We start from the raw sequence: 22,791 nt of genomic DNA, 5'->3' as shown, positions 1-22,791 counted from the left end.
GCCATTCTCCTGCCTCAGCCTCCTGAGTAGCTGGGACTACAGGCGCCCGCCACCTCGCCCAGCTAGTTTTTTTGTATTTTTTTTAGTAGAGACGGGGTTTCACCGTGTTAGCCAGGATGGTCTCGATCTCCTGACCTCGTGATCCGCCCGTCTCGGCCTCCCAAAGTGCTGGGATTACAGGCTTGAGCCACCGCGCCCGGCCGGAATTTTTACCATTATCTTAGCAATAACAGTTGGTGGCCACTGTTATTGCTAACAGGCCCCTTAGTGAGAACCAAGAATGCAGTATCAGTCTAAAGAAGATCAAGTAAAGGAGGGGTTCTTAGGAAAATTAAACTGGGATTTATGAGGTGGGTGACAGAGACAGCCATTTTGCTTTTCTTTTATTCTTTGGCAGTGATAGGCGAAAAATAATGGGCTGGTAGCAAAGCCATTCCCTGGGCTGTTGCTTCCACTCAGATCTGGCTGGTGGAGAGACTGGCAACATGACAGGCAGGCACACAGCTTCCAGACCTGGGGACTCAGGGGAGTAGGTTGGAGGCTGCATTGTAGCAAGCCACTGGGGCTCTGATCTCCATCTTTCCCCTCCCCGCTGCAGTGCACACAGGAAGACGTGTCTTCAGAAGATGAAGATGAGGAGATGCCTGAGGTAGGCTTGCCCCCTGAGGTGGCATTGGCTGGAAGCTCTTTCAGTCAGCAGCATTGATCACCCATATCCAGAACTCCAGTCTAGAACTGGAGAGAGAAAAATACCAAAGGAATTGATCACCCATATCCAGAACTCCAGTCTAGAACTGGAGGGAGAAAAATGTGAAAGAAATACAGATTTACTGACCCGGAGGAATAGCCAGTGTAGTAGAGGAGACAGGGCACCCATATCCAACCACTGAAGACAGGTGCAACGTGGTTCAAACCAAATACTGGGTAAGTTAATTTCAAATGACTTTGGAGTCCAACAAACCTGTTTGTATCCTAGCTATCCTAATTGAGGAATTTTATGTAATCTCACTAAGCTACAGTTTTCTTTTTTTTTTTTTTTGAGACAGTCTCGCTTTGTCGCCCAGGCTGCAGTGCAGTGTCGTGATCTGCACTCACTACAATCTCCACCTCCCGGGTTCACGCCATTCTCCTGCCTCAGCCTCCCTAGTAGCTGGGACTATAGGTGCCCACCACCACGCCCGGCTAATTTTTTGTATTTTTAGTAGAGACAGGATTTCACCATGTTAGCCAGGATGGTCTTGATCTCCTGACCTCGTGATCCGCCCACCTCGGCCTCCCAAAGTGCTGTGATTACAGGCGTGAGCCACCGCGCCCGGCCTAGTTGTCTTACCTATAAAGTAGGATTATAATACCTACTACGTATGGTTGTTTTGAGGTTAAATGAGGTGTTATATATAAAATACTTTAGACGATACATAAGTGCTAAACAATCTATCTGATATATTCTCTAAAAACATGCTTGTATAGAATATAAAATCATGGTTAGGAATTTGAGATTTAGAGCTAGACAGAACTTGACTGAATCTTAGCTCTGCTAAGAGTTCTGTGACTTTGGGCATGATAATCAACCTCACTAGACTCAGCTTCCGCATCTGTAAAATGGATAATGATAGAATAATGAGTGGTCGTGGTAAGAATGGAATGAGCTAGTATGTGTGGCACCTAGGACAGAACCTGGCATGTAATAAACACTCAGTACACGTTACCTGCTGATGTAATTAGGTATGTCCTGCCAGAAATGGGGAGATCACTCTGATTACTTTTATTTCCTAACATTAGGTTAATATCCCAGGTTCTATAACCCTGTAAGGTTCTTGAGACTGGCAAAGGGCTGATGACATGAAATTTACTACTGCCAGACAGTGGACAGCCCTCTGGGCCACACCCCCAACATCTGGCTGAGGGGCTGAACCCTAGATAGGGTCTCCTCCTCCCCTATGCTCAGTGAGCTAGCTGCTTGCTCACTTAGAGCAGGATGAATAAGGGGCTAATTCTGTTATTGACCTCTTCCATGTATCTCTCTGGACATCCTTTCTCATTTCCATCTGGCAGTGGGTGCCTCCGCATACCTGATTCATGCCCTCCATTTGTAGCGAGGAGAGGAGATTTAATGATCCAGGTTGCTCTTTTAGGCTTGGGGCCCTGAGAACTCCCGGGTGCAATAGTCACCTGGTGAAACATGAGCTTTGAGTCACAGGGTCAGGCCCAAGTCATTTCTGCTAGGAATTAGGGAAGAGTTTCTGCTGCCAAGGGAGTTTTAGGAACAGTTGGAGCAGGGTCAGTCCAGGGAACAAGAGGGCTAAGTCCCTGCCTCAGTCTCAGCTGCAGCTCTGCTCGCTTCCTAAGTCCTTGCTGTAGCTTGAGAGCTGAAGAAGACATTTGCCTTAATCCTTTAGACTGTGGGGGGAATGGGGCTGGAAATTGTTCTAAAAATGGGAAGCGTGTTGCGTTAATAAGACTTGCTGGATGGACTGCTGCATCTTAACTTTTGGCTCTTTGCCAAATGGGACTGGGAAGGTGGTGGTCATTCTCTAACCTGTGTTGGTTTTTTCCTTTTCTTTTCACTCCCACCCCACACCTCCCCCAGGACACAGAAGACTTAGATCACTATGAAATGAAAGAGGAAGAGCCAGCTGAGGGCAAGAAATCTGAAGATGATGGCATTGGAAAAGAAAACTTGGCCATCCTAGAGAAAATTAAAAAGAACCAGAGGCAAGATTACTTAAATGTACGTGCCTTCTAGAGAGAGGCTGGTGAAGGGGTTGGTGGGAAATGGCTGGGAAGTAGTAGGCCATCGTGTCTCAGTATGGAGAGCAGACTCCTTTTTTGGGGTGTACCTAATCCTTCCTTAAATCCTGGGCAAGCTGCCAGACTGCCCCTAAGGTCTATCGTGTGTTTACAAACCACACGACCAAGGAATGTTCATGTCATCCGTCCCTCACAGGGTGCAGTGTCTGGCTCGGTGCAGGCCACTGACCGGCTGATGAAGGAGCTCAGGGATATATACCGATCACAGAGTTTCAAAGGCGGTGAGTTTGCCCCAGAGAGGGGCCTGCACAGGAGTCACCCATAAAGAAGGGTATGGTGGCAAGGGGCCCAAGAGGTTCTGGGGTGCAGGACTGCTTATGAACTTTTCAGGCCAAGAATGGAGCTCCTCAAGCCAGTGGCTTGGTTGCATGTCCATCTGTGGTGAACCTACAGCTGTTGATCTTTTTCTCTCAGTCTGGGAAAGGGGTCTGCATTAGAATCCACTCTCACCACCTGGACCATCCTACTAACACCTATCTTTTCCCTCCTTCCAGGAAACTATGCAGTCGAACTCGTGAATGACAGTCTGTATGATTGGAATGTCAAACTCCTCAAGTGAGTGGGGACTCTGGGATTGGAGAGGAAGTTGAGGGGGAGTATGAGTGGGGCTACTGTGGTGGGATCTCCAGGGCAGCCCCATCCAGCATTTTCGTTCAGGGTCCTGGAGTGGGTGTGGGCAGTGGTTTGGTGGTCTGCTGCCAGCCAGGGCAGGGGAGCCCTTATGAAGCTCCTGAGCTGGAACCAGGCATCTGAGCCTAGGGTTGTTGCTTCTTAGAGTTGACCAGGACAGCGCTTTGCACAACGATCTCCAGATCCTCAAAGAGAAAGAAGGAGCCGACTTCATCCTACTTAACTTTTCCTTTAAAGTAAGGCTTTTCCTTTCCAGTGTCTCCCTCTGGCCTAGGCTGCCCTGCCTGCCTGACAGTCCTGTGGAGGATGTTGGCCTCCCTCCCCTGATTGTCATCTCTCTGTCTCTCTCAGGATAACTTTCCCTTTGACCCACCATTTGTCAGGGTTGTGTCTCCAGTCCTCTCTGGAGGGTGAGTGGCTGGCATGCGGAAGAGGGCATCTCCTCTGGCAGAGGGCGGGGAAGAGACTTGGAGCTTTTGTCAGGCACAGCTGACTAACCTTTCTCATGCAGGTATGTTCTGGGCGGAGGGGCCATCTGCATGGAACTTCTCACCAAACAGGTGAGCCTGCCTCTCCTTGGCCAGGCCAGCCTGGCTGGGGATCGGCTGAGCTTTACAGCATAAATCCCTGCAGGCTGGGTGATAGGCATGATGTGGCCCTTTCATTCTGCTGGGCTGGGTCTGCACCCACTGACCCAGAAAGACAGGTGGTGGCAGTGCTGGGGGCAAAGGGCAAGGGCCCTCCTATAGACATAGCTGACTGCCCAGAGGACAAGCATGAGGCTTCTCTGGAAGCTCCATCCGGACCTGCTTGCCTTGTCCCTCCCTTCACCCAGGGCTGGAGCAGTGCCTACTCCATAGAGTCAGTGATCATGCAGATCAGTGCCACACTGGTGAAGGGGAAAGCACGAGTGCAGTTTGGAGCCAACAAAGTAAGGATCTTGGCCCTGGGGCTGGTGGGGCTGGGTGGAGCCAAGTACACTTGGGGCCACTAGCAGGCCAAGGCTGCCTTCTTTAGAGGAATGAGCATAAGGCCCCTGGACTGGTGGCATTGGATGAGAGGGCCTAGGGTCCCCACATTGGAACAACTGTGCCTTGGCCCCTAGGGACACCCCTAGGACTTTTGGGAGGGTGCCGGTCTGGAAAAGGAAGACTGGGATTATGCCCCCAACGGACCTCCCAGGTGGAGGGTACTTAAGTGTTTTACTAGACCACAGTGCTGGGAGCTGGGACTCCGGGGTCTCTGGGTGACAGCCTGCAGAAGGTGAGGGGCAGTAAGGCCACAGCTGGCCATGGCCTGATGTGGTGGCTTCCTCCTCCCAGTCTCAATACAGTCTGACAAGAGCACAGCAGTCCTACAAGTCCTTGGTGCAGATCCACGAAAAAAACGGTGAGGCTGGAGCCAGGACTCAGGAGATTCGGACACTTGCCACGCCCAGGTTTTCACTTCCACCCACAGAGCAAGAACCCCTTCTGGGTTTCTGATATTTAACCACCGATTAGCACAGCACCTGCCCCAGTTCTCCCAGGAGGGACTGGCGGTGGCTAACATTCACAACCTCTTCCAGAAACACACCAAAATGATCATATCACCGATAAACTTGGTGCTACCCACTTCTTAACCACCTTTTGAAACAGCTCATCTAACTCCCCCATCATCTCAGGTTGGGCACATCATTCTCCTTTCTTTCTCATCTCCAGGTATGCAGGCTCTCAGCTTCCCATACACCTCTCCCCACACAGCATAGCCCTCCCCAACATCCTCTTACCTCTGACACTGGAGACATCGTCAGGGATTGGGGCAGGACAGGGAGGGTGGGCCTGAACCTCTACCTCACTGACCGTTCCATTTCTTTGCAGGCTGGTACACACCCCCAAAGGAAGATGGCTAACCCTGGAGTATCACCCTTCCTCCCTCCCCAGGCACCACTGGACCAATTACCTTTGAATGCTGTATTTGGATCTCACGCTGCCTCTGTGGTTCCCTCCCTCATTTTTCCTGGACGTGATAGCTCTGCCTATTGCAGGACAATGATGGCTATTCTAAACGCTAAGGAAAAAAAAACAAACACAGAACTGTTTCAAGTACTCAAGACTGACTTACAGACCAACCAACCACCTTGCTGGAACCCTTGCTAGCAGGCATTCTTATAAAAGAAACTTTCGAGCCTCCTTATATTGCTGGAAACTCAGCTGTGCTCCAGACTAGAGCCTCCTTACCTATGCTATGGATTTTTAATTTATTTTCTCTTATTTCATGTACACTGCTTTTTTTGGTTACAGTGTATGATGGATGTGTATGAAAAAAATGTATCTTTGGGAAAACAATTACAGTTTGTTAATTTGAAGATGCTGGTCTTGACTCATCTTTATTTTTATTCGCACATCCCACCCCATCCCCTGAACTACTTGGGAGGTGGGGTGGGGTACGAGTCCAGTGTTGCTTTGGTAGAGATGAGAGGCTGCGTTTTGCTGCTAAAGCAAGAGAAACATGGAGCTGAAGCACGCACTTGGTCTGCCCCTAGATTTCTCCTCAAGGCCTCTGGAGCAACCAGCACTTGCCCCCTTGGAATGCAGAGCCTGGCCTGCCAAACTGCGACGTGGTAGGCTGAAACGATGGTGGTAATTCTTAGGACTACTTTTCTAGTCACAGATGTTTTCAAATTTCTAGGAAAAAGAAAATGAGGCTCAAGAGGCTGCTTCGTAGAATTCCTTTTGAATGAATTGAGTGGGGATGGGGACACAGTCTCCAAGTGTGTATGTGGTCTTTTCTGATCTCAGCTGTGTGGCTGCAACTCTTCGCTGTTCACTGGTTCCTCTCCTGGAAAGTGGCTTCTAACCAGCACTGGATGGTGATCATTGGTAAGCTCTGCTCACCTTCCTCTCTTGCTTCATTTGGCTTTATCAAAAAGAACAGGTGTAGCTCTGAAGTTGTTTGGCTTGGGAAATTACGGATTCTTTCAAGCCACTCCCCCTAGGTGGGTCCTACTAGAAAGGGTTAGCATTTTAAGGGGGTTGCTCTATACACCTGTGTCCTTATCCCAGGCTCAGGAACATCCAGGAAGGGAAGGTGAGGTGGGGAGTCTGTACTGAGATGGAACTGTCAGTGCTGTGTTGTATGTACTTGCTGTTGTAAAAGTTTGGGCATGACTTTGCATCTAGCGGGTGCTGCCTGTATCACTTTGTCTATAAGCTTGCTCTGGGACTGAGACAGCCTCTTAGGACCTACGATGCCAGCAGCTCTCATAAAGATGGAAATTACAGAGGCCAAGGATGGCCAAGTGAAGACCCAAGTCTCAGAAAACCCAGACTTGGGACAGCTGCCTGGGAACTGTAGGATGCTAGAGCAGTTCCGTAATGCTTTGAGACACAGCAATTTTCACATTGGCCATTCTTTCCCCCTCCCCCACCCCTTTTCTTTTGAGGGACTTTTAATGTTTGCTGCTTTAGGTGGATGGAGAGTCCACCAGTCCCACTCAATGCTGCTCTAACCCTACCCACACCCACATAATTAGGGGTGCTAATAAAACATATGCTGAGGTTGAGATAAAGATGGGACATAAGGGGAAAATTCATTCCATAGAGCTGAAATCTGGTTTTCAAGGCCTCTGTGGCTTTCTTCTGAACTTACCACCAGCCCTGGCTGGAATGTAGATTGTGTTTTTAGTAACGTGTACTGTGAGCTGTCTTCTGTATAATGTATTTTGTAATGTATTTTTCTCATCTACCAAAGGATGAAACAAATAAAATTATTTAAATAGTTTGGCTCTAATAAAATTATTTGAAGAAACAGTGGGGTTCATGTTCACTTGACATAGAGGGAAATGCCTGCTCCTGTGAGTTGCATGACACCAACTCTAAGAGAATCCTCCATTTTTCTTGCCAAACCCAGCACTCCCTTTTATGACCTTAAGTTTAGGGTTCTAATAAAGTACAAAGTATAAAAAAGAATCAAGGCCATATCATCATGAAACAATTTTCTTCTCTCCACTTAGAAGGCAAGAAGAAATGAAACTAACTCTTACCCTATACCTCAAGCATGTATCTATATCCCAGGCAGGGTTTGCATGGCCCAGAGCCCACACTGGCAGGCTCTAATCTCACTGCAGCAGTTTTAGAGGGCAGGGCAGGGCAGGGCAGGGCAGTGGAAGGGTGGCTGGAAAGAAGTATCAATCACTCCAAACTCATGAAACATGCCAACATTTATTTGCTCATTGGTTAAATATTCTCTACCTATTCTACATTGAATGCCAGGAAAACTAGCAGAGGGCTTCTCCATTATCCAGAATCTGTTAGGACCACTTATATCATGCTCTGGGGTACAAAGAAGAGACACAAGAAAGACAATTCCAGCTGCCTCAGGCTTTCAACCTAATGGTAGTTTCCTATGTTTGGTTCAAATGTTCATGCCAAGTTGGGGAACTAAAGACACATGACAAATGAGACTTCACTCTCTTTTGGGAGGGAAGTTGGGAGTAAAAGCAAAATGAAAATCAATCCTGGGCACAGTCTGGCTTTTTTCACCTCCCAGGCCTCAAGGGTGAAAGGGGTACGAGAAGGCAGGGCAGGTGGCCTCTGGATCCGTGGCAAACAGGAGAGGGAACATGCTGAGGGGAGCCCCATTATTTAGACTCTTCAAACTTTAGGATGTGCGACTGGAAGAGAAAGACAAAGCCTTGGTGGGAAGGAAGGCCCACCCAGCCAGTTCACCCAACCCCTCAGATAAGCAATTCATTTGATCTAAGAATGCCAGGTAAATACTGTATCCAGGCCTAGGCTGCAGCCTGCTGCAGAGACCCCAAGGGCAGGAGTGGAGGGAGAATAGCCAAGTTAGAAGCAGGGGCAGTTACCTCCGAGTTCAAAGCACCAGTGATTTTCCCTTTGAGAATTCGATGAACAACCTCATATGAACTCAAAATGTCTGCAAAACAAGACACAACAACAAAACCTCAGTGGCACGGGGCTGGGCAGGAGGAGCAAAGGAGGGAAGCAAAAGGCGGGGGCTGCAGGGAAAGTGCTCTGGCCGCCAACCAGCTCCAACCAGCAAGTCTCTGCTAGTTTCTGCTAAATCCCTGCTGCCAGGATCAAATGAGATGATAAATGCTGAAAAGGTAGCATGGGGGAGGGCAAAATAACAGCAGATAAAGGGAGGAGGCACTTGTTAAAATAATTACAGGGATCTGGGATTTTTAATGAGAAATTCTACTGGGGACAGAAAATCATGTTCACTGAACTCTGTTCTGAGAGTTTCGGCTGGATAGAGCAAGGTTAAAAGTGGAGAGGTTTTCACCATGAGAAGCGGGCACTCTTACATGCTGGAACCAGGCAGGGAGCTCATCAAAAACCCACCTTTCCCAAGGATGTTGTCCCTCATGCAACTCCCACCATCCCACCACAGCCCCCAAACTCTGGGACTCTCTGTATGCATGAAACTGAATCACTAAGAGTCAGACCTAGGTTTCATCCCCAGCTATGCCATTTTCTTGCTATTAAGTACAAGTTCATTTCACTTTTCTGAGCCGTATTTTCCTCATCCATAAAGGGAAGAAAACTGACACTTGTCTGACTTATCTCTGGGTTGGGGATTCTGGCCCTTCTGACAGGCTGGGATCTGCACTTTGAGACAGGAAGCTCCTCTTCCCTGGGTCACCTGAAGAAGCTCCTGATGCCTGACTGTTCCCAGGCTGGGCAGCAGGGACCCTCTTCATGCAATGACCCAAGACAACCTCTGGGTGGTGCTCCCTGCCCACTGGGCACAAGCCCCACCAGCCTCCCAGGAAGCCTTGGCCCTGCACAATTGGGAGATGCCTTTCCATCTTTAAATATATATATATATTTTGGCCGGGAGTGGTGGCTCGCACCTCTAATCCCAGGACTTTGGGAGGCCGAGGCAGACAGATCACGAGGTCAGGAGTTCGAGACCAGCCTGACCAACATCGTGAAACCCCATCATTATTAAAAACAGAAAAATTGGCCAGGCGTGGTGGTGCATGCCTGTAATCCCAGCTATTCAGGAGGCCGAGGCAAGAGGATCACTTGATCCTGGGAGGCGAAGATTGCAGTGAGCCGAGATCGCGCCACTGCATTCCAGCCTGGGCGACATAGCAAGCCTCTATCTCAAGACTTAGTTTGTCTGAGGGCCGGGTGGCTCACACCTGTAATCCCAGAACTTTGGGAGGCCAAGGCAGACGCATCACGAGGTCACGAGTTCGAGACCAGTCCGGCCAACATAGTGAAACCCCATCTCTACTAAAAATTAAAAAAAAAAATAGCTGGGTGTGGTGGCGGGCACCTGTAATCCCAGCTACTCAGGAGGCTGAGGCAGGAGAATTGTGTGAACCTGGGAGACAGAGTTGGCAGTGAGCCAAGATCACGCCACTGCACTCCAGCCTGGGCGACAAAACGAGACTCCATCTCAAAAAAAAAAAACAACTTAGTTTTTCTGTAAAATGTTTCCATCTCAGCTAAGCACAGCAGCTCATGCCTCTAATCTCAGCACTTTGAGAGGCCAAGGTGGGAGGATCGCTTGAGCCCAGGAGTTTGAGGCTGCAATGAGTTATGATTATGCCACTGCACTCCAGCATGGGCAACCGAGTGAGACCCTGCCTCTGGCAAAAAAAAAAATTTTTTAATAAAACTTTTCCATCTTACTTCCTGTGTATGTATATGTATGCTTCTTCATCTCCACTTCTCCTGACTGCCCCCTAAAGCATTCTTTCATCTTTTTACATTTCACCTAACTTCGATCTTGAGAAAGGGCCTCTTCATTTCCACCTATGGAGAAACCCGCAGGTGTCTGAGGCTAAATAAACCACATTAGGAGAGTGCGGTGCTAAGTGGTGTGCTCTGGCCTCTAGCACTGGTATTCGAGTGCTAATTTTCTTCTATGGCAGAATCCTTTTCCAGTGAAATCTGAAGCAACATGCAAAGTATGTAAAACAGATGAAAGCTGAACAGCTCTGGTGGAAGCAGGGGTGGAAAATCTGCCCTCTTCTCTTCCCTTCCAGAGAACTCAGCCTTTGGGCAGCATCTGAGGTCCCTCTTGGGATCTTGGGCTCCAGACCCCAGGCATGAAAACCAACACTTGAGAGGCAGCTTTGCTGGGGTCAGATGCTGAAAACGGGGGTTGGGTTTTCAGAAAGAGAAACTGAAGCACCTTGGCCGCCCACTATGCTGTTTCCTGCTCAGGTCCCAGAAGCAACCATGGCTTCTCCTGTCCCTGAAACCCTCAGTAGGAAGGTAGAAGATGTCTCACCTTTCTCCAGCATGAATGGCTGAGTCAGCGGTGGGATGGTCCAGAAGTCGTCACTGTCCAGGCTGCGCAGAGACTGCACAGGGATGGTGGCCAACTGTCCAAAATCAATGAACATGACCACAGCCCAGGTGTCCACCCTGTCCAGCACCCAACACCTGGCAGAGGAAAGGAGAAAGACAGAGGAAAGTCATTCCGCCTAGTGCCATGCACAGCAGTCTTCGACAAAGCGGATGTGAAAGTGGAGGTGGGAGGGAGGAAGAGCGAGTTTGCTCTGTTTCTCCCCAATTCTTGAGTGAGGAAATAATGATAAAGATGATTTTGAGAGAAGAAGCCACAAGAAAAAAAACCAGAGCCCAAAGGAAGAGAATGCAAGAAGGCAGCATTTTCCCTGCACACCTCTCCCATAGGCTCTACCCCTGCCCAGGCACACACCTGTTCCAGGCGTGTCCATAATCCCCCAGGTGGTACTCTGCCAGACAGCGAGTCCCACGCTTAACAGCGGAGTCCTCCAGGTAGGGCTGCTGCTCCTCCGCCTGAGCCAGGGTGCTAAACAGCGCCTGCATGTTCTGGTGCAGAGCCTGTGGGATGCAAAATGCAATGGCCCCACTGCCTGCACTGCATTACAAATCTGCCTCTGTAGATGTCACCTGTTACATTAGCACTGCTAATCTTTCCCAAAGGAAACAGGTAGGAGGTGGGAGAGAACGAAACTGAACCTGGGGATCAGACTGTAGTTACCCTGCATCTCCACCACTGACCGGCCCTGTTACCGTGCCCACCCTAGGAAGGCCACGCAGGAAGGCACAGGAGCCTGAGGGGGCCAACAACCAGTCCATACCTCAGTGATGTGCATGGCCCAGAAAAACGGGGTCTTCGGGACGATACTGGTCACCAGCAGCCCTGCCTCCCCACGGACACTGTGGATGAGCGCCAGCCAGCTCAGGTCTCGGAAGCATTCCCTCAGGAGCAGCACCAGGAAGGACCCTCTGTGGGAAGAGCAAGGAGAGCAAGGAAAGGAACGACTGGACCAACGCCTGTCCTGCAGGAGGCTGAACTGCCTGGGGGATGAGTTCCCTAAGCAGGAGGGCTGTGCCCACCCTCTCCAGGGTGGGAGCCAAAGCCAGTTCTCAAGTAATCCCAGTCCACGGCAGAGGAAAGGAAGGGCCAGTCTGGGGGCGCACAGGTTGAAGAGTGCAGGAAAAGGACGCAGCAGAGGGAAACAAAAACACATTGAGAAACTCCGAGACAGAGAGGTGGACTAAAGTCCTCAATGGGTAGATTTTGGGTCTCCTAAGTGATTTATGAGTCTCTAAATGATGCAGGTGTGGACTGTCCACCATGCAGGATGTGCCTTCCATCCCAAAGCTGCTCCTCCCCTACATTTACACACATTCCAAATGTCACCCTGCTGCTCCACTCAACCACCTGCCTAAACCACATGTGACGAGTGACAAAAAGCCACAGGCCCTACAGCATTTCAAGTCAAACTGATAATTCTGGCACTCCTGACATTAAGAACGGTATCCACTGTTAAAGCAAAGCAGGGAACATGGTTGGCATGATGACCTCCTGGCATCCAGGGCAGCGGACAGTCACAGGCCTTTGCTGTACATAAGTGGAAGATGATTGATTGATTGATTGATTGATTTAGAGATAGAGTCTCACTCTGTTGCTCAGGCTGAACTACAGTGGCACAATCTCAGCTCACTGCAACCTTTGCCTCCTGGGTTCAAGCAATTCTCCTGCCTCAGCCTCCCGAGCAGCTGGGACTACAGATGCCCACCACCACGCCCGGCTAATTTTTGTATTTTTAGTAGAGACGGGGTTTTGCCATGTTGGCCAGGCTGGTCTTGAACTCCTGACCTCAAGTGATCCACCCACTTTGGCCTCCCAAAGTGCTGGGATTACAGGCATGAGCCACCGGGCCCAGCTGGGAAGCTGATTTTATAAGTCAGTGTGGGTCACAGCCTTACAGCTTGGATCTGACACACGAGTTCCCGAAAACTATCCCCCACCCCAGTACTATCCCTGTCCCCACTCTCTGTGGGACAGAGATGTCTGTAATCGCCATTTGCCCTGGTGGTCTTTCTATACCTTGCTCACCTCATTTCCAAGGGGACTGCAAAGAAGGCTGCCCTCAGTTTCTCTGTCTCACACAGGTCAACAGGAGCTTTAGGAGCGAGCTGTATAATAGCTAGAAAGCAGAAGACTAAGTCCCGGAGGCACCAGAGCTACCCAGAGAGGCATGTGCTCCCCTAACCCATAAGAGGCCTTCGCCCTGCCCTCAAAGGAAGCATAAAATGGGCCAAGAAGCTGCACCCTCCCAATTCTGTCTCTAGATTCTCATCTGGGTGGGAAGGGTCGGTCGGATGATATTCTTTAATTAAGAAAGCATCCTAGGGCTCGGTATGGTGGCTCACACCTGTAATCCCAGCACTTCGGGAGGCTGAGGTGGAAGGATCACTTAAGGCAAGGAGTTTAAGACCAGCCTAGGCAACATAGCAAGACTCCATCTCACAAAAAATTTTAACAATTAGCCAGGCATGGTGATGCACACCTGTAGTCCTAGCTACTGTGGAGGCTGAGAAGGAAGGATGGCTTGAGCCCAGGAGATCGAGGCTGCAGTGAGCTATGACCACGCCACTGCACTATAACCTGGGTGACAGAGCGAGACCTTGTCTCAAAGAAAAAATACAAGCAAGCAAGCATCCTAGAGGAACAAAGGGAAAAGGGTATTTCTACACTAAGGGTCACCAGGGGATGGAGCTGGAAGGGAGGCTGCAGAAGGGGGAGCCATCCCAAGTGGGGCTGGAAGAGGTCCATTAGGAGCTGCAAAGCCACATCCTGGGAACAGATGGCAGCGCAGAATCTCACCAGCGGTTTTGCCAAATCCTTCACCAGAAGCCTTCTCCAACACCTGGGGAGAAAAATGAAAGGTCTCACTCAGCCACAGTGGCATTTGTTTTATTGATTTCTATGCTGAATCACTCCAGGTAGACTGGGAGACAGAGCATCGGCAGCCCCTGTTTTGACTCCGACTTTAGAGCTGACTTTTGAGACATCCACCCACTTTCTCCATCCTCATGGCATCCTGAGCCAACCCAAAGAAAAGATGATCAGGAGCAGGGAAGGCAGGGAGCAGGGCTGCTGCCAGGGAGCGCTCATCCGGAGGTACAGTCACAGAATGAGCTGCCCAGCAGCCTTCCCCAGACAGGGGCAGAAGGCACCACCGGGACACTTAGCCTGGTGCCCTGCTGGCACTACCTGCAGGGAGGAAGACAAGAGGTAGCAGTCACACTGATGCAGGGCTGGGTGGGGACAGAAAGGCCTAGGTGCCCTGCCACTCTCCACAGCCCTGCAGCCCCCAACCCACGCTGGTCTCCCTCTCACCACTGTTCTCACCTGAAAAACCCCCAACCCTGGGGACACCCAAGTATCTGTCCCCCTTCCCACTGCCCTGCATCCAGGTGCTTCCATCCCACTACCACCACCCACCACACGCCTCGACTTTCCTTCTCTCCAAAGGACCTCATATCCTCTCCTTTCTTCATGCCCACAACCCCTGCCCATTAACTTGCCTCTTCATCAGAGAGCAAACGGGAAGCAATGAGACGGGATGTCCTCTTCTACCCACCCCGACCACCAGCCCCTCTCCCACTCCTGCCCTCCCTGCCATCCCTCCCCTGCACACTTGGCTGCATGCACCTGCTTCCTCCCGCTCTGGCTCAAGCTCTTACTCTGCAGACCCACCCGGCTGCTCCTCCAGCACTGTCTCCCTCCCGTGTGGGCCTTTTCCACAGCAAAACAAGCAGGATCTAACACCCATTTGGAAAGACCCTGACTGACCTCACAGCTCCCCCAATTCCTGCTTCTGTGTTCCTCTCACTGCAACTTCACAGTTTTACGGTCTCTGTGCTGTTTACATCCACACTCACAAGTCTCCTCCCAGGCTTCCCCAAAATGGCCCTGCACAGGGTCAGCATGAACTGTCACGCTGCCAAATCCAACAGTCACTTCCCTGTTCTGAATCCACCTGCAGTATTCTCTCCGCTCCCTCTTTCCAGAAACGCATCTCTTGGCATCACATGTATCTGGTTCTCCTTCTCTTTTCCTGGCTGGCCTTCCCAGTTCAACTGCTCAACACTGGCACATCTCAGGACTTGTCCTCTCCCCATCCACCTTCTCTCCAAGGCCATCTCCAGTGCAACGGTTTTAGGTATCAAGAACGTACCGTGCACTCTCAAAGCTGCAGCCCCAGCCCTCATCATTCTCTGGAATTCCACTCACATGTGATGTCCACTTGACAGGAGAGTGAAGAGGTACACAGACTTAGCATGTCTGCATCAGACTCACCCAAGGAGTTGCAATCACAAACAAATAAAGCAGACCCTCCCCAGGCTGGCTTTCTCCATTTCAGTGAACTGCATCTTTTGTTGTTGTTGTTGTTGTTGTTGTTGTTGTTGTTGTTGTTGCAGAGATGGGGTTTCACCATGTTGCCCAAACTGGTCTTGAACTCCTGGGCTCAAGCAATCCGCCTGCCTCAGCCTTCCAGAGTGCTGGGATTCCAGGCATGAGCCACTGTGCTCAGCCTACCGCATCACTAACTACAAAGCAGTTCACCCAAGTTCTCTCTCCCAAGCTCCCTACATCAAATGCATCAGCAAGCCAAGCTACCTCCTCCTCCAAAACACACCTGAGCCCATGAACATTTTTCTCCGTGTCCATACCCACCACCCCAGTACTCGCCATCTCTTACCAGAATGACAACGACAGCAAACAGGGAGCTCTGCTGCGGCACCTGCCCCCACAATCCAATCACCTGAGGACAGTGATCTTTTCCAAACAAAAAGCAGATCACATGACATCACTGGTTAAAATCTTCCAACATCTCTCCATCATGCTTACAAATAAAACCCAGTCTTGACCTTGGCTCTCAAGGCTTACCAACGGACACCCCTTCCCAGTGACCTCTCTGCCTACTCCACTCCCCTTCACCCACCAGGCTCATACCTTGGGCCACTTGCAGGCCTCCCTCTGCCTGGAATGTTCTTAGTCTGGTCTTCCAAGTGGCTGGCTCTGAGCTGGCATTCAGATCGCAGTAGAGATGTCACTACTCCACAAAAGGGGCCTCCCTAAGAACCATCTAAAGAAGTGACATCTCACTCTTCATCACATCATCATATTTTAGTTCTTCAGCTGCTACTCATTATCTGGTATTTTCTTTTTTATTGTCTCTTTTACCACTGGAATGTAAGCATCGCAAGAACAAGAATGACAAGTGTCTTCCAACAATTACCTTGATCATGGAGGTAACACCAGGGCCTAGGAAATGCCTGGTGCATATTAAGCTCTCAGTAAATATGTGTGAATGAAAGAATCAAATAAGAAATGACCTGGCGGCTGGGTGCTGTGGCTCACACCTCTAATCCCAGCACTTTGGGAGGCCTAGGTGGGCAGATCACATGAGGCCAGGAGTTCGAGACCAGCCTGGCTAATATGGCAAAACCCAATCTCTACTAAAAATACAAACAATTAGCCGGCCATGGTGGCAGGTGCCTGTAATCCCAGCTACTCAGGAGGCTGAGGCAGGAGAATTGCTTGAACCCGGGAGGCAGAGATTGCAGTGAGCCGAGATTGTGCCATTGCACTCCAGCCTGGGTGACAAAGTGAGACTCTGTCCAAAAAAAAAGAAAAAAGAAAAGAGAGACAAGAAAGAAAGAAATGACCTAGGGCAAATTATTCACTCTCTAAATCTTGGTTTCCTTTTCCACACCAGGAATCCCACCTGCCTTGATATGAGGATTTAGTTGGGCTCAGGACAATGACACGCAGTAGGTACTAAGAAACAGAAGCAGCACAACACAGCAGTTACAAGTGTGGATTCAGGAGTTAGCTGTCTGGACCCCAATCCTGGTTGGGAGATTGGCTGCTTAAGTCTGGGTGAGTTACTTGGTGTTCACATCTGCAGAATGGGATAGTTAACAGCACCTACTGCTGTAATTAAATGAGTTCATACAGTAAAACAATTAGACAGTGAGTCCTCAGTGAAAGTTAACTACTGCTATCAATCAATGAGACCCAAATTGAACCTTTCCTCGCTAAACCAACCACATTCTGCCTCTCTTCTTTATCCATAACAAAGCCAAGCCACGGTGCTAAAAATTGGCCCCCTCTAGGCAAGCACATAAGGTGCCTTTTTATTCAGAATCTCGCTCTGTCGCCCAAGCTGGAGTGCAGTGGTGTGATCTCGGCTCACTGCAAGCTCCGCCTCCCAGGTTCATACCATTCTCCTGCCTCAGCCTCCCAAGTAGCTAAGACTACAAGTGCCCACCACCACGCCTGGCTAATTTTCTGTATTTTTAGTAGAGATGGGGTTTCACGGTGTTACCCAGGATAGTCTCGATCTCCTGACCTCGTGATCCACCCTCCTTGGCCTCCCAAAGTGTTGGGATTACAGGCGTGAGCCACCGTGCCCGGCCTCTCCTAAGGCAGTTCTAAATACCAATCCCGCAAACCAATTATCACCAGCAGTTTCAAGCTAAAAATGATTATTAATACAGAAGCATTTTACATCATTTTTGGTCTAATTATTATTCCCTAATGATTTAAGTGATAAATATAACAAGCCCGTTTTGACAGTTTGTAAAATTAAGTTCCAGAGGAAAATCTACATAATTATCATCCAACAGCCACAGCAGGTATGTCACCTAAACACAGACCTCCAATTTCCAGATGTGTCTGTAATACAAAGGTGGCCACATGGAAGCCACAGAGATCAAGGCAGCACCTCAATAGCTGCAAGATCAGCTAATTTTAATTACATTCCATTGTTGCTACAAGCATGGTCACCCTCATGCCCAGATCAATCAACAGCTGTTAATTATCCCTTTACTTTGTTCTGGGACATTTCTACCAGCTGGTCAAGTGTTCTAAGAGGTGCGCCTGCTCCAGAGTGATGCTGGGGAGTCCGTGCAGTGGGAGAGGAGAAACAGGAACACAAAAGTTGGTGGGCAGAAGGCTTGGAGGTGGGACCATCCATCCAGTCCCCTCCACACACCTGGGAGAAGTTCTTGCATACACTCAGCAGGGTACAGCCTCATGACACCCAGAACACAGGCAGCTTCCCAACCTGCAGCCTCCAAGTCTGCTCACTGCCACAACCCTGGGCCAACTCTCTTTAAGTGCTGTCTACCCCTGCCCTGACCTCCACCAACCTGGGGAACTGCACCTGGGAATACCTGAGGGGCCCATCCTGGTGGAAATTTCACATTTGCAGCTCTAACCTCAATTGCTTCCCTTTCATTCTTTAATCACTTGCACTGCTATGTGCCAGACACAAAATGACAAAGATGAAAGACAAAGACCTTTGCATGGGCTCCTCAGGGAGCCCCCATTTAGTCACCCACAAATATAAAATGCCACCACAAAGCTCACATTCTCCTGGGGGCAGCAGACACTAAATAAATATACAAAGAGGAATAATGTCTTTGGCTGGCAGTAAGAGGGATAAAGAGACACAACTCAGAGAGAGGGGATGAAGAGAGCCAGGGGTGGGTGGTGTCTCACGGAAAGTCCTCCTGAGGTGGTGACTGCTCAGTGGAGCCTAGAATGAAGGGAGCCGGCAAACCCTATAGACACCTGGGAGAAGAGACTTTTGGGCTAACAATGGTAGGTCCAGAGGCCCTAAGGTGGGGATGCACTTGGTGTGTTTGGGGGGCAGCCTCAGGGCTGGTGTGACAATATATTTTCATCTCTTCCCTGGACCGCCAGAAGCAGGTCTTCCTGCCTCCATTCTGGCCTCCTCCAGTGGGTTCTAGAAGGTCCCTTTAAAAGTTAAATCTAGGTGCAAGGACGAGTAAATGGTGGCACATGATACAACAGAGTATCACTTAGCAATAAAAAAAGAACTGCTGATGGTGCAACCACATGGATGCATCTCAATAACATTCCGCTGAATGACAGAAGCCAGACACAAAGAAGCACGCACACCCTGATGCCATTTACAGGACACGCTGGAAAAGCTCCATCTCATCGAAAGGATGGACAACAGCTGAGGGCTGCTGGGGGCCCTGAAGGGGGAATCTTTTGGGCGACTGAAATGTTCTCTATCTTGATTGTGACAGTGGTTACATCCTGCATGCACTGGTCAAAATTCATCAAGCTGTACACTTAAATGGGTTCACTTTAAGTAAATTATACTTCAGTAAGTATACTGAATACTTCAACAAAGTTGATTTTCTAAAACATATGAACATGTGAATGGGTTCTAATCTGGCTATGTCACCGCCTGCTCAAACCCTCCAGTGTTCTATTATGTGACTGAAAATCCTGATCACTATTGAATCAAGTCATGTGTTATTTTTTATTCCTAAGCAACCTTTTTTTTTTTTTTTTTTTTTTTGAGACAGAGTCTCGCTCTGCCGCCCAGGCTGGAGTGCAGTGGCACGACCTCGGCTCACTGCAAGCTCCACCTCCCGGGTTCATGCCATTCTCCTGCCTCAGCCTCCCGAGTAGCTGGGACCACAGGCACCCGCCACTATGCCCGGCTAATTTTTTTGCATTTTTAGTAGAGACGGGGTTTCACTGTGTTAGCCAGGATGGTCTCGATCTCCTGACCTCGTGATCCACCCGACTTGGCCTCCCAAAGTGCTGGGATTACAGGCGTGAGCCACCGCGCCCGGCCTTATTTTTTTTTTTTTAAGATGGAGTTTCGCTCGTATTGTCCAGGCTGGAGTGCAATGGCACAATCTCAGCTCACTGCAACCTCTGCCTCCCAAGTTCAAGCGATTCTCCCGCCTCAGCCTCCTGAGTAGCTAGGATTACAGGCACGTGCTACCACACCCAGTTAGTTTTTGTATTTTTAGTAGAGACGGGGTTTCACCCCCTCAGCCTCCTGAGTAGCTAGGATTACAGGCACGTGCTACCACACGCAGTTAGTTTTTGTATTTTTAGTAGAGACGGGGTTTCACCCATGTTGGCCAGGCTGGTCTCGAACACCTGGCCTCGTGATCCACCCCACCCAGCCTGCAACCTTTTCTTAGGAATTAACTGCTGCTTTGTCCCCAGTCCATTTACTTGGATTTCCTTGAATCTTGTAACCTCCAGTGACCCTTTTCCATTTTTCTTCCTGTCAACGTCACCCCTAGAGTCTCACTCTGTTCTGGACTGCCTGCTGCACTGTTCCAGGACTGCCTGTGGCCAATCTGGGAAGCCTCTCATCTCTCTCCTCTTGGATTTGGGTTGGATACCAGACTCTGTCTTGTTTTGGCTTTACTGATTCATTTTTTTTTGGAACACACTCCTTCATAGCTTTCTGAGAATACGTACATGGGAACACGTACATGGGGCACACATTTTTTGAGACCCTACCTTTCTGAGCAAGTCTTTTTCTACCTTTTTTAAAAAGTGACAGTGTCTTACTTTGTTACCCAGGCTGGAGTGCTGGCACAATCATAGCTCACTGCAACCTCAGACTCCTTCAGCTCAAGTGACCCTCCCATTTCGGCCTCACCAGTAGTTGGGACTACATGTGTGTGCCACCACACCTGGCACATTTTTTGAAGACAGGGTTGCCCAGGATGTTCTCAAACTCCTAGCCTGAAGCAATCCTCCTGCCTCGGCTTCCCAAATCCCAAATCCCAAAGCACTGGGATTACAGGTGCACACCACTGCAGATGGCCTACCCATATATATATATATTTTTTTTTTTTTGAGATGCAGTCTTGCTCTGATGCCCAGGCTGGAGTGCAGCGGCATGATCTTGGCTCACTGCAACCTCTGCCTCCTGGGTTCAAAGGATTCTTCTGCCTCAGCCTCCCAAGTAGCTGGAATTACAGGTGTACACCATCAGGCCTGGCTAATTTTTGTATTTTTAATAGAGATGGGGTTTCACCATGTTAGCCAGGCTGTTCTCAAATTCCTGACTTCAAGTGATCCGCCCATCTTGGCCTCCCAAAGTGCTACCCTTATTCTTGACTGACTTGTTTGGGCTTGGGTATTATTTTCCTGAAGAATTCTATCACACCACCTGATTCCATATCCTTCAATATGGATTCTCTTCCTAAGGCTTATCCCTAGTATTCTAAAAATACTTCTGTAAAGTACCTTCATGTAGGTTTTTATTTTCTCATTCATTATCCTGGGCACTCACTGGCTGCTTTGTATCTGAAAACTCACATCCTTCCCCCATGGGAAATTATCTTACATCATTTGATAATCTCTCCCCCATGCTGACCTGAACTCTGCCTGGATGTGTGTATTGTGCTACGTAAGCTGATCTTCTAATGTTACCTTTTCCTTTCTTTAAAACAATTTTACTACAACATATTTCAATCAACAAATCCTCTCCCCAAAAAACAATAACAAATCTTGACAAACTGTCAAAAACAACCACTTTAGGACTCTGGAAATTGACTGAAGCATACTTGAAATTGAACACATCTATTAAAAAGAAAACAGTAACAACGACTGACCCTTGTATGCAAACAGTGAGCATCTGGGGCTTCCCCACTCCCTGCTCCTTCGGCAGAGAGTTCTACCAGGATGGGCAAAACCACAGAAACCAGCAGCATCAAAGGTGGCTGACTCGACAGGAGCAGGTGATGGAAAACCACCAGGTGCCTGGGTGTTGTCAGAAACTGCCACCTTGTGGTAGGCAACGGGAAAGTTGCAGCCTGCGGATGTGGTCCTGCTGGCTTTTATGTATCTTCACCTACAAAACGCCTATTCCTAGCTCTTGCCCATTTTTCTATTAGGTTGTTTCTTTCTCGCATTGATTTCCAGGCACTTTCATCCTGTTTTTTTATTTTTGTTTTTTAAAAAATAGCCTAGATCTTAGCCCAGGAACTGGCAAACTTTTTCTGCAAAGGGCCAAATAGTAAATATTTTAGATTTTAGGGGACTTACTGTCTGTCACGAGTCCACTCTGCTGCTGCAGTGAGGAAGCAGTCACAGGCAATCTGTAAACAAACGGCTGAGGCTGCATGCCAGGAATGCTTCACAGACACAAACTGAATTTCATATAATTTTCATGTGTCATGAAATATTCTTCATTTTTTTCCCATTTAAAAAAACGGCTGGGGGTCTCACACCAATATAATCCCAGCAGTTTGGGAAGTGCAGGGGAGAGGACTGGTTGAGCCCAGGAGTTCAAGACCAGCCTGGGCAACATAGTGGGACCCTCTACAAATAGAAATTTGTAGAGTGGGATCTCTACAAATAGAAAATGAAAAAAAATATATATATATGGCTGGGCCTAGTGGCTCCCCTGCAATCCCAGCACTTTGGGAGGCTAAAGCAGGAGGATTGCTTGAGGCCAAATTAGCTGGGCATGGTGGTACACACCTGTAGTCCCAGCTACTCATGAGGCTGAGGCAGTACTGCTTGAGCCCAGGAGTTCAAGGTTGCAGTAAGTTCAGATCACGCCACTGCACTGAAGTCTGGGCAATAGAGCAAGACCCTGCTCTAAAAATATAAATAAATAAAAATTGTTCTTAGAACCTCCACTCTGAGAAGATGAAATATACATACTTCATCTTAGTTCTGTTAAACACAACTAAGAGCCTGGGACATTACATATAAAACGAACATAAGAAGACTCTGAGAGGTGGAGAGAAGGGAACAGGCTGGCCAGAGACCTTGGAACTCAGGGTACAACGTGGTGATGACTTCTCTGGGTTTTCCTTTTGCTTTATATATTCCAAACTTAGAACTGAAGAGGCCAGCAACCCAGAAACACCAATAGGCACAGAAAAAAAAAAGCCCCAACAAAAGCCTGCTCTTTCTAGCCAAAGCACCAGAAAGGAGACAGGCTAGGAAGACAGAAAGCTTGTAGATAATAACTCCTCTACTCCAGCTAAACGCCACCAAAAAGGCGAGCCCAACTCCACGCATGCCAGCAAAGACAGCATGCAGGGCCCAGACTTCTGCCCTCATGAGGCTGGGATGAGTCGCCCAATATCCCCACCCTGATCACAAAGGGCCAAGCAGGCAGCCAGGGATTTCATCCCCCACCCAATAACGAAACCGATCTCTCCCTACGGCCACCCTGCCTGGGTGTCAATATAAACTACTTGGGAACCTGGACTTCCATACCCACCT

At 49.1% G+C, this 22,791-nt stretch overlaps 2 protein-coding genes across 4 annotated transcripts in view; one reads left to right on the top strand and one right to left on the bottom strand.

Moving 5' to 3' along the window:
- The window catches only part of UBE2Q1 (ubiquitin conjugating enzyme E2 Q1), an 11,231-nt gene extending 4,032 nt beyond the window's left edge, over positions 1–7,199 (top strand). The window contains 10 exon segments of the mRNA XM_025395596.1: positions 599–649; positions 2,588–2,728; positions 2,945–3,029; positions 3,303–3,363; positions 3,584–3,674; positions 3,790–3,848; positions 3,950–3,998; positions 4,274–4,369; positions 4,761–4,827; positions 5,298–7,199. Coding sequence (XP_025251381.1) covers positions 599–649; positions 2,588–2,728; positions 2,945–3,029; positions 3,303–3,363; positions 3,584–3,674; positions 3,790–3,848; positions 3,950–3,998; positions 4,274–4,369; positions 4,761–4,827; positions 5,298–5,329 — 732 coding nt within the window. The 3' untranslated portion in view covers positions 5,330–7,199.
- Positions 7,200–7,620: 421 nt separating this feature from the next.
- Positions 7,621–22,791, bottom strand: part of TDRD10 (tudor domain containing 10) — a 53,046-nt gene continuing 37,875 nt past the window's right edge. For 2 of the 3 annotated variants that reach the window (XM_025395618.1, XM_025395610.1), the window contains 6 exons: positions 13,567–13,609; positions 12,796–12,886; positions 11,531–11,678; positions 11,125–11,270; positions 10,693–10,847; positions 7,621–8,358 (listed from right to left, as the gene is read on the bottom strand). In XM_025395618.1, the coding sequence (XP_025251403.1) occupies positions 8,210–8,358; positions 10,693–10,847; positions 11,125–11,270; positions 11,531–11,678; positions 12,796–12,886; positions 13,567–13,609 (732 nt within the window). In that variant the 3' untranslated portion in view covers positions 7,621–8,209. The remainder of the gene's footprint in view (positions 8,359–10,692; positions 10,848–11,124; positions 11,271–11,530; positions 11,679–12,795; positions 12,887–13,566; positions 13,610–22,791) is intronic. The other variant, XM_025395626.1, reaches the window with a different exon arrangement.

This window comes from Theropithecus gelada, chromosome 1 (genome assembly GCF_003255815.1).
Source record: "Theropithecus gelada isolate Dixy chromosome 1, Tgel_1.0, whole genome shotgun sequence".
In the NCBI taxonomy this organism is placed as follows: Eukaryota; Metazoa; Chordata; class Mammalia; order Primates; family Cercopithecidae; genus Theropithecus; species Theropithecus gelada.
Note: the sequence above shows the minus strand (reverse complement) of the source record. Positions and strands in the feature narration are given on the sequence as shown.